Here is a 12,278-nt window from a genome sequence, read left to right on the forward strand (position 1 = left end):
TAATGTACTAACTCTCATATCTGTAATAACTGGGCCATTCTCACAACTTGAACTAGTGGAACTGGGCCTTTCAACAACATGAACACTAAGCTGTGGATTTGCACGCTGTGCAATAAGTTCTCTTTATATGTTGCCTTTTTTATGTCCTTATTGTAATTATGCTTGTGGTAGGTGGGGGCACTCACCATTCACTCACTAGATGTAGTGCTGCTCTCGGGTGTCTGCCCTTTCCTCTCCTCCATCCTTCTTTCATCCTCTTCTGTCTTTCCTTCATTCTTTCCTTGTCCTTCTGCCTATGGGTGACTTTATGCTCCCTGTTCTGTCTTTCTTTCCTTCTTTCCTCTTACTTCTTCCTGTGGGTGACTCTGCACTGAGTAACAAGCCAAATGGTTTACTCTACACCTCTACACCAGGAAACCATTTACTACCCTGGATGGTAACCACATAACCAAAATTAGGCACCTGGTGGTTTAGTGGGTTACTCTACACCTCTACACCAGGAAACCATTTACTACCCTGGATGGTAACCACATAACCAAAATTAGGCACCTGGTGGTTTAGTGGGTTATTATGGCACTCCAGTCGGATTGAGTCGGTGAAGGTTTATATCCAGCGGGTGGTTGGGGTTTATTGTGCACATAATTCCACTCAGGGATGAGTGTGGCTGGTCACTCTCATCTTAAATGTCAGGACCAACTTGCTTCTACGCTTGTCATGGGGCAATGTAGGATTGGATGATGGATGGATGGGTGTAATTATGCTCTCTGTAAATAATAAATATTTCTTAATAACGTTTCCTAGCTACTTGTAAACTTGATTTGCCCAGTTTCCACAATTTACAGTACCATTTGTATGGAAAAGGTTGTGATATTTTGAAACACATCCCCAACATAACATTGTCTTACTATACAGGTAGGTGCAATAGAGGGATGCTTTCATATGGTGGCACCAATATAACCAGGTGGCTCTACTGCCTAGTTATACAAACATTCCTCAGTAGCTTCCTTATCCCTGAAAAGAGGGTGGTGGACTGCAAGAGGAGGGCAGATTAAGCCAGCAATCCATTGGGTTCACAGTCAAATGAGCCAGGGATTGCAGCTGTTACTACCACTACCTGTACAACAATTAATACTACTACTGCTGCTGCTACCACTGCTGCCGCAGCAGCAGAGGTACATTAATATAAGCAACGTTGGGTCTGGTTAGTACTTGGATGGGTGACGGCCTGGGAACACCAGATGCTGTTGGCATAACGTTCTCCCTACGTGTCAAGTGGAGTTGGTGGAGGATTAGTGCCCCTCCCTGTAAAACAATTAACTCTAAGCCCTTGGTCACCCCGTTTGGGATACATGGCGTCTGGCAAGGAAGGAAGGAAGTTTCTGTAAGAGTCTTTCTCTGCCAGATACGTGATTCTCGTGACAAACTGAGTGAGCCACGGCCAGGCGAAGAGGAAATGGCTGATCGGGACCGTCAGCCATCCCTTCGTGGCTATACTCCAGAGTGGGATCTTCAGCTTTTCATGGAGGCTCAGTCAGCAGCCAGTGAGAAAATTGTGAGTTTTCCATGTTGCCTCTTTTTTTTTTTTTTTTTCCAGTACCCAGTTTGTTATTATTTCTTTTTGCTTTTGAGTCATCCTTTTTGTTCTTTGATTTTGCTTGTTTATTACCTGTTTTGTTTATTCTTTGGTTTTGATTGTAAGGTACTCACTTCGCTTTTTATTTTTTTTCATTACCCATTTTACTATTCTGTGGTTTTGATTTTGCACCACTGATTTTTATATTTGTTTATTTTAATTGTGCATTGCTAATGAGTTACCTATTGTGTTATTCTTTGGTTTTGATTATGGGTTACCTGTTGTGTTATTCCCTGGTTTTGATTGTTAGGCCTTAACCCTTTGACCCCAGGGAAGTTTTTATCATTATATTCTTCCCATTCTGTTACGATTTTATTCAGCTTAAGACAGACTTTTTGAACTGGAGAGGTTAGATATTAGATTAATGAACCCCTTCAGTACAAGAGGCATTTCTAAAGTTGAGTGAAATCGTCTTGCAGCAGCAGAAATACAGTAAACTACCAATGACATCACCTGGATTCAAAATGTTAAAAGTAATGTCATGTAGTACTTAGAGGCGTTAGTTTCCAGTGATACTCTGTTGTGAGATTTTTTTTTTTTTTTTTTTTTTTTTTTTTTTTTCCAGCCTAGGAAAGAGCTTTTGAACTGGTGGTGTATGATATTGCTGTGATCTGCTACATAAGTATTAATTATAAGTGTACAAGACAGAAGGTCTGGGGGTCAAAACCTGATTTTTCAGGCCAGGTCCCTAATGGGTGAAGGTCAGCTGATCTGTTTTCAGTTTGCACTGATACATATTCATTATTTCCTATCAGTTGTCATGTGATTACAAATCTTAACATGAAGTTTAAGCAGATGAATTATTTACCTAAACTATTTAATGTTTTCATCATCATCATCATATATCTATCTATATCTGTCTATCTATCTATCTGTCTATCTATCTCAATCTATATATCTGTATCTATTTATTTATCTATCTATCTATCTATCTTTCTGTCTATATATATACCCATATTCGAATACTATACATATTTATTAGTAACTGTTTGGACATCAGTGCAACCTTAATCATATTCTGGGCAAACTCTTTCAGCCTCCCTCCTCTACAATGAAATGCCTGTGTTTACAATTTTGGATATAATCATTGAGGGGTTGCAAAAATAAAATTCATATTATGTTCTTTGGCTGAAGGAGTCTTGATTTAGGACAGAAAAGGGTCAATGTGTTTAATAGTTAGTATATAATATTGTATACAAGTTTCATTCATACTCTTTCTTAATTATTATTAAAATTTATTCCCAGGAGGATGACTTGAGAGGTTTACCAGACAGCAAAGGCATCCGGTATATAGAGATGGGCCGTTATGAGATGGAGGCATGGTACCAGTCCCAGTACCCTGACGACTATAATCAACAGCCCAAGATTTATATTTGCGAGTTTTGCCTCAAATACATGCGCTCACGAACCATACTTCAAAGGCATGCTGCGAAATGTGTTTGGAAGCATCCCCCTGGTGATGAAATTTATAGGTCAGTCAATCAATCACATATCATATTGTTTATAATTTCTTTTTTTTTTTTTTTTTTCTAATGCTAGGAACAAGGAGCCAAAGGCCAACAGACTGCAAATTGTTTCCTCCAAGAAAAAACAAGAAGGAGATAACAGAGAGCCATATTCAAGATCTGTTCATTTCGAGATGCCTGGACACTGTGTTTGAAAGACTGGAGATCATAGGCAATAGGAAACATGGACAGAGGAAGACAGTTCCAGAACTGACCTGTTGCATACATGAAGGACTTGGAGTAGAGGTTAACTCTTGCATTAGAAAGTCGGACAGAAAAGGGATGAGAGTTTGTTGCTAGATAGGTGCTACACGCCCACCATAGTGGTAGAGGGATGCAAGCAGACATTTCAGAGGAGCAGTGACCATTGAAGTAGCGATAAAAAAATGATAAAGATGCAACAGCAGACAGAGGTTGAAGAGAGCCAGTAAGAGGAGGAGAGTTAATGAGACAAAAAGCCTTTGACTCGTGTCACTTATCCTTTAATGCTTAACTCAGTAAGTACAGGAAGACTGTCTCCTGTATTATATAGTGGTTATGTGGTTAGAGAATTTGTTTAACTGTTTGAAATGATGCATGTTTGATCCCAGGCTGGGTCAAGGTGTGAGGATTTGAATTTTGTTAAAATGCTTTACTGATCTTCCACAAAACCCTCTGACATATCATAAAAACACCTTTTCTAATTGCATTACACTTCTGAATGAGACAGCACCATCAAGTACTCAGTACAGACAGAAGGTATTTGTGCCAAGTGGTGACATACGAAGGTGTATGACATCATCATTATAGGTGAAATATCTTCACTGTTGATTAACTTTGGATATTGATAAATATTTAGAGCAGGAAGATGGAATCCTCTTGTGTATAACTGAAATTTGTGGGTTCAGTTTTTCTTCAGTATATTGTATTTAATATCATAATCCCAGATTTTAGTGATTTGTCAGTGGCATTGTAAAAAAAAAAAAAAAAAAGTAGTTAATGAAAGGATTGCTATATTAACCCTCTCAGGGTCGTGCCTCTAGTTCTTCCAGGTACTGGCAGGCAGTTTTATCAAACTAAAAGTGAGTCATAGGTGTGTGATGATGTAAATGATTTTTTCATGACAACCTCCAGGAAGGACAAGCTCTCTGTGTGGGAGGTGGATGGCAAGAAGTACAAGATTTATTGCCAGAACTTATGCCTGCTTGCCATGCTCTTTCTTGACCACAAGACTTTGTACTATGATGTTGAGCCATTCCTCTTCTACATCATGACTCAAGCAGATGGGGAAGGTTGCCACATCATTGGTTATTTCAGTAAGGTGAGTGATTCTGCATTCTCATGCATTGCTTTTTGGACTGTATCTCACCCCAGCTGAAGATGGGAATACAAGTTCATGATGATGATGATGGTGATGATGATGATTACGATGATGATGCCGACAGTGATGACGATGGCAATGATGATGATGGTATTTATTTGTGCTCCTTTCTGAGGGCCCTGCTCTAGGTGGTATAGGAGGCTTCATATGTTTTTTCTTAGCAGTTTATATCGCTGCTACACTATAACATTCTATCTTGTGTTATTTATACCATTTTGTTAACAGTCTATTGAGATGTTGGTATATAGAAGAGATGCTGGGCCTCAGGGGATGGACTGTCAGGTTTATATCCGGAGTTCACCTCGAGAGAGAGAGAAGTGTTGGGGAGGCTTGGTAAGGTATAGGTAGTAAAGAGAAATGAAATAGGATGGAACCATGAAATAGAAAAAAAAATGTGAAAAAACAAAATTATTGAAGAAAGTAGTATTTATGGTGATGATGATGATTAAAGAGGAGATGACAAGAAGAAGGCCAAGATGTGCGTATTGAGATAAAGAGAGTACTGTAATAAGATATACAGACCACTTATGCTGTATGGCCTGTACAGGGCATTTCAGCCTTAACAGTGCAATAATAGAAATACAGCACGGTACTTATACCCTAGTCATGGAAGTTCAAGAAAAGGATAGCATCAGAGAGAGAGAGAGATGAGGTAAATTGAGTGGCATTCTGAGAAGGAAATAATTAAAGCATGGATGGCAGGCATCATGATGGAAGATAAAAGAAAGACATGACAAATCAAGAGTCTGAGATGTCTTTTGTGAGGAAGACAAAGGGAAGGCAAGGAAAAAAAGAATAAAAGTGAATGAAGCACACGAAAAGGGAAGAAAAGTAGGGATGAAAAATGAAAGATAGGAAAGGTGTATTTTACAGTGAAAGAGAGGGAGTGGACAAGGATGGACAGAGGCAGGGAAAGATGGATGGAAGTAGGAAAAACTTAAGAAACAAGTTGAGGTGGAGAAAAGAAAAGAGGTAGGTAGGGAGAGAGAATGGAGGAAAGGAAAGGGAGGGAGAGAAAAAAAGGGTATATTGTAGATAGACAGTGAGAACTGGATGGATGGAGAGAGACTAGGAATACTTTACAGAACTGAAAAGCCTGAGGGAAAGTTAATGGGAAAGATACAAGTACTAGTGGTAGGTGGTGGCACTCACCATTCACTCACTCAGTGTAGTGCTGATTACAGGTGAATGCCCTTTCCTCTCTTCCTTCCTTCTTTCTTTCCTTCCACTTCTGCTTTCTTTCCCTCATCCTATCCTCTTCCTTCTGTGTATGGGTGACTCTGACAAGCCAGATGGTTTCCAGTATGCCAGGAAACCATTTACTGTGCTGGGTGGTAACCATGTAACAAAATTGTGCCGCCTGGTGGTTTAGTGGTTAATTAAGGTGCTCCATTTGGATTGAGCCTGGGCAGATTTATATCCAAGGGGTGGTTGAGGTTTATTGCTCATATAATGCCACGCAGGGATGAGGGAGGCTGGTCACTTTCATTTTATATGACAGGACCAACTTTCCTAGCCCCAGGCTCCTATACTGCTCATAGGCAACTCAGGATTAGATGAAGTATGAATAAAGTTGTACTAAGAATGAAATGACTGCTTTTATCTTCAACAAGGTGTATTTGGAATTGTGTGTGTGCCTTAACTCTTTCTAGGCTGTTTGATAGATTTGAATGAAACTTCCCAGGTGAGTTCATCTGATTCTCTGAAGGTCTTCCACTATACTGGATACAGTTTTCCCTCCATGATTTTTTTGGAGAATCAACCCCACTGACCAGATTAAAAATTCTCAGAAATAGTTAAACGAGGGCAGATCTGGTTATGATTTCTAAGTACATGTTGTATAATGGACTCAAATCCATAATGTGGTATTTGGGGGTTGTGGCCCCCAACCGGTGATTATAGGGTGAGTCGGCACCCCTTCCCAAAAATAAATCTATCTATCTCTATCTATAGCCCGACACCCTAATCCCGCAAAGTCAAAATAGAGGAAAATAGAGGAAAGTGATCACATGGATTCAAAGAAACTTTTCAGGTCAGTTCATCTGATTCCTTGATAATGTCTTTCACTATATAAAATTTCCCACCATTATTTTTAGAGGGCATTCCCCCCCCCCCTGCAAGATATAAAGGATACTGAATTGGGGAAAGGGGGCAGATATTGCTTTGATCTCTTAGTACATGTAGAATGGACTCCCATTTGCTACTACTACTACTACTACTACAACTACTTTTACTACAACTACTACTAGTACTACTACTACCACTACTACTACTACTACCACTACTACTACTACTACTACTACATCACCTCCATTCATTTGGTAATTATATTGTTAGGATCAAAATCAACCTTCATAATACAGTTCATCATTTGGAGTTGTAATTTGAAGGTTAACACTAACCCTCATATTATAATCCATTGGCCCGAATCACGGCAGTGGCTACTACTACTACTACTACTACTGCTACTTATACATATAGTACTACTACTACTATTAGATATGTAGTCTTCATGTTTTATCAGAATGTACAGGAAAAACCTGCTTTTTATTCTTACCATCACTCTACCTATACGATTCCCGGAAAGAAAGTATCAGGAAAAAAAGTAACAGTAAAAAACGTAAGGGAAAGAGCTAATCTAACCTAACCTAACCTAACCTAATCTAACCTAACCTAACCTGACCTAATCTAACCTAACCTAACCTGACCTAATCTAACCTAATCTAACCTGACCTAACCTAGGAGAAGTTGTTACTTTTTTACTGTTACTTTTTTTCCTGATACTTTCTTTCCGATTCCCTACCTATACATGTATATGCACTTAGTTCCACACATATGTACACACACACACACACACACACACACACACACACACACACACACACACACACACACAGGTTTACATGAAACTATTATTTCCTGAAGTGGTGATACTATGCCAGGTATTTGTTGATTCTGATCCTTTCCATTTTTATAGGTGTCAGCTGTACAGTATATAGTTTGTAGTTTTCCGTTCATTTACTGTATAAGAAGAAGGAAAATTGTTAAGAGAGAGAAAGAGAGAGAGAGAGGGGGGGGCGATGATGATGGTAGAGTGGTAGAGAAGAGAATGAAAATAATGATAGAGGAAGGGAGAAGGGGAGGAAAGAATGGAGTTGGAGGGCGGGAGGGAGGGAGGCGGGCACGTGGTAAGAGCGAGGTCACCTGCCACGTGTTTGCCAGCTGTTGGTGAGTCCGCGTGGGGGAGAGAGAGAGAGAGAGAGAATGTGTAAAGGCTGGGGAAATGGAGAAGCAGAGAAACAGTAAAAAAAAAAAGAAAAAGAAAAGCAGATTCTTAACATCAGAGAGAGAGAGAGAGAGGGGAGAGAGAGAGAGAGGCCATGAAAGGGGTAGAGGAAGTGTGGTAATAATGGAGGGAGCGTGTTGATCATGAGGAAGTGTATTGGTGATGATGATGATGGTGCCGGGGATGGTGATGGTAAGGCGGAGAAATGTTATGGTGGTGATATAAAGGAAATGTGGTGATGGATAAGATGAAGAGAGAATACATTATAGGATGAGTGGTGAGTGGATGGGGGATAGAATAATGATGATGATGATGATGATGTAAATGTGTCGTCAATAATGTCATGTACGGACAACACACACACACACGCACACACACACACACACACACACACACACACACACACACACACACACACACACACACACACACACACACACACACACACACACACACACACACACACACACACACACACACACTATATCCGCTAACCGTATTGCATCTGCGTGTCTTCCTAAGCTTAATAAAGTCATGAGTAGTCAGCCAGAATGGAGTGCAGTGTTTTTACTTTGAATATATAGTTCGTTCACATTACCTTGATGGAGTTTTTTGTCGTAGAATAAAACAATACTACGTCTCTTCATTCATTCCATAGCACTTCCTCGTGCCTAGCATCATCTTCTAGTTTCAATCTCCCGTTAAAACTTGCATTGAAGATTGAAAGATGGCAGTTTTAGGCCAGGCCAAAGTGGAAGGGGTGTAGTTAGTCTTGAACAGTGTTGCTTTTGTTGGTTATCTTTGGCCTAATAAAATCGTTTTGGAGGTAATCAGAAGAGATGTCATAATTCGTAAGTCCTAGCGAAAGAGTCAGTATTCTCTCTCTCTCTCTCTCTCTCTCTCTCTCTCTCTCTCTCTCATCAATCAATCAGTCAGTCTATTTATCTGTGTGTCTATCTATCTATCACCCCCGTGTGTGTGTGTGTGTGTGTGTGTGTGTGTGTGTGTGTGGAGAGAGAGAGTATCAAGGAGGGAGAGTTGCTGCCAAGTTACGGTAACAAGGTAAAAACGTGGGACCCCAAGGCTGTCTGTCTCTGAACCACCCTCTCCACAGTGTCCTTCAGGAGGGGGCTGAAAGGGGGGTATCGTTCCCTATCCACCCCTCCCCATTCCTTCTGCCCCCTACCCACCACTCCCCATTTCTCCTGCCCCCTCTCCAACCTCTCCTTTTCTCTGCCCTACTTATCCCCTCCCCTTTCCTCTTGCCCCAACCCTCCCTCCACTCGCACTGTCACCATCATTCTTCCCCTACCTGGTTCGTGTAAATCATTGTACCTCACATCTACTACCCCACTGTCACCCGCACCTCTGTACCCACCCCCACCCTTCCCCACTGTCACCATCATCTCGGTACTTCCATCACATCAACAATATTACCCTCCACCACTGTACCCTTCCCCTCCTTACCTGTACTTTCATTTGTTCTCCATTCTCATTACCATTGTACCTTTCTTCCCTCTCCTACGCAACCCTCTTTTTTTTATTACTATCACCACTTTACTCCTCCCTCACCCACAGCACCATTCTCTCATTTACACTACCCTTCCCTCACCTACACTACCCATCCCACACCCACGCTACCCCTTCCACACCCACACTACCCCTCCCACACCCACGCCACCCCTCCCACACCCATATTGCTGCTCATAACCATTATTACTGCCCTCTCCTCGAGTACACAGCCTTTCCCTTCACAATACTCTCCCCCTCACTTGCACAATCCTCTCCTTCGTATACACAAGGGGTGCCGCTGTTGCATTGGTTTGCACATGCAACACGCGATTGGAAGAGCTGGAGATCGATTGTTGTTTTCCTTTCTGCCTTAATGAGTCGCGTGCAGTTGATAGGCATTTATATCAGGCTTTTTCTTTTTTTCCCTTCATTGATGTTACTCCCCCCACTGCTACCACCTTTGCTAATATATCCCATCCATCCATCATCCAATCCTACGTTGCCCCATGAGGAGCGTAGGAGCCCGGGGCTAGGCAAGTTGGTCCTGACATTTAAGATGAGTGACCAGCCTCGCTCATCCCTGAGTGGCATTACGTTAGCAATAACCCCAACCATCCCTTGGATATAAACCTTCACCGGCTCAATCCGATTGGAGCACCGCAATTACCTACTAAACCACCAGGCTCTATAATTTGGTAATATGGTTACCACCCAGCACAATAAATGGTTTCCTAGTGTACACGAAATCATTCGGTTTGTCACTCAGTGTAGAGTCACCCAGAGGGTAAATTCAACACCAGCTTCCTACCCCTAGTCCTAGTGGGAAGAGAAGATGTTTTGGCACGAAGTTAAAGTAGATGGGACAGAAAATGGTGAAAATATAGTTTTATGATGTAAGGCATTTGTTGTAGTTCCCACTCTCTTCCTACCCCGTCCCTCCCCTTACCGTCTTACGGTACATCCTCCTGACCATCTCCCCTCTCCACTATATCCTCCCTCTCCTCTTCCCCTTCCCTCCTGTAATCTCCTCCCCTCCCTTCCCTCTTCTCCTCTCCTCTCCTCTCCTCTCCTCATTATCACCATGCCCTCATTTAACCTGTAGGGGGATCGACCTCGCGTAAAAAGTACAAAAAGAAAAAAAAAAGTGGTGTCAGTTTTTGTTCAGTTGAAGCCTGAATGAAAACTAGCTACAAAAAAATATATATATAAAAGTTGTATTTAACTTCCGGGGTGATGGAATGTGTGTGTGTGTGTGTGTGTGTGTGTGTGTGTGTGTGTGTGGAGGGGCAATACTTTTGTTTTGATCTTGCTACCCCTGCTTCGTTATTGTATAATGTAGACAGACGTGGAAAAACGTGGTGGATCACAGTATTTCTCTCTCTCTCTCTCTCTCTCTCTCTCTCTCTCTCTCTCTCTCTCTCTCTCTCTCTCTCTCTCTCTCTCTCTCTCCAGTATTTCACCAAAGTAAATATTTCATGAGAACGTACTAGGTATATACTTCATGTGAAATAGTTTTCTGTAATTGTATGAGAGATAGATAGATAGAGAGAGAGAGGGGGGGGGGATCTTTCAACGACTGTTTCCCCTTACATACTTTTCTCCATCCCACCTGCCTTCCTCCCTCTGTCTCATATTATCTTCCATTTCCTCTTTCCTTCATTACATCCATCCCATCTGCCTTTCCTCTTATTATTTCCCTTCCACCCTCTTTATTCATTTTTTATACCCTTCCCCTTCCTCTTCATTATCTTTCGCCATTCTTTCATATTCTCTCCATTATATCCATCCAGTTTACCATCTTGTGTGTTATTTCCTGCCCACTCACTTTATTGGTTTTCTTGTTACCCTTTCCCATCACCTTTATTTTCCTTCCATTTTCTTTCGTTCCCTTCCCTTCCTTTCCCTTCCCTTCCCTTCCCTTCCCATGCCGTCCCTTCCCTTCCCTTCCCTTCCCTTCCCTTCCCTTCCCATGCCGTCCCTTCCCTTCCCTTCCCTTCCCATGCCGTCCCTTCCCTTCCCTTCCCTTCCCATGCCGTCCCTTCCCTTCCCTTCCCATGCCGTCCCTTCCCTTCCCTTCCCATCTTCCTTTCCCTTCACTTTTGTTTCTACTTCCTTCAGTTCTCATTCCTTTTCCTTCAGTTCCCTCTCCATTTCTTCCTTCAGTTCCCCTTCCTTTTTCTATCTTAGTCACGCTCTCAGCCGCACGTTAGTATTATTAAGGCAGAGTGCACGGCCATTTAAGGATCACCTGAAACTGGTTTATGTGATCAGCCTCCATCTCACATTACGGAGTGCAGTCAGAAACGATACAGAAAGGTCAGACGTGTATTACCATCGCCATTTTTTGTTTCGGAATTATCGTAAAAAATTGGGGGTTAGTCCATTCCTCGGTCCTCTCCTCCTCATACTCAGCTAATACGGCCCTTAATCAACTTTGAACCACCTCAGACCTGTGAGGTTTCGTGTATTATGTTCTTGCCACCTCCAGACGTGTTATTCAGCTTGGGAAACCGTATGGGATGTATTAGAAGCATTCAACCATCCATCCATCCATCCATACATACATACATACATACAGTCCTTTGCTGCTCCTGATGTAGGCTAAGGCTGACTTTTCACTTTTCCGTGAGTGGCGTTATGTAAGCAGTAAGCGTCCAACCTTCCCTTGAACCGTAACCGTAATGGAGCACATCCGGTTGGAGAGAATTAATCCCACTAGACCACCTGGCGTCCATGTATTTGTTATTACGCTTATAACTCACCTTAGCTGATGTTTTCATGGAGCTCAGGAAATCACTAGACTTGTCATTCAGTGTAGAGTCCCCTGAAGTTAGTATATCGAGTGAATGGATGAGATGGGCACCTTTCTATACGATAACTCCTTCAGTCTAGTCAGCCTCTTTCTCCATCCTCTCCAAATGGATCCTTCGTTACGACGACACTTAAAAATTATTCCTGCCACCATCAGACGATTTTATTCAG

General features: G+C 41.9%; 1 protein-coding gene across 2 annotated transcripts in view; it reads left to right on the forward strand.

Moving 5' to 3' along the window:
• chm (lysine acetyltransferase chameau) overlaps window positions 1–12,278 on the forward strand; it is a 61,971-nt gene that overhangs the window by 36,010 nt on the left and 13,683 nt on the right. For both annotated transcript variants that reach the window (XM_080277079.1, XM_080277078.1), the window contains exons 9-11: window positions 1,403–1,552; window positions 2,879–3,105; window positions 4,252–4,438. In XM_080277079.1, the coding sequence (XP_080133205.1) occupies window positions 1,403–1,552; window positions 2,879–3,105; window positions 4,252–4,438 (564 nt within the window). The remainder of the gene's footprint in view (window positions 1–1,402; window positions 1,553–2,878; window positions 3,106–4,251; window positions 4,439–12,278) is intronic.

The sequence above is a fragment of the Coenobita brevimanus genome, chromosome 68 (genome assembly GCF_032717465.1).
Source record: "Coenobita brevimanus isolate Jiangsu-jjx chromosome 68, ASM3271746v2, whole genome shotgun sequence".
NCBI classification, from domain to species: Eukaryota; Metazoa; Arthropoda; class Malacostraca; order Decapoda; family Coenobitidae; genus Coenobita; species Coenobita brevimanus.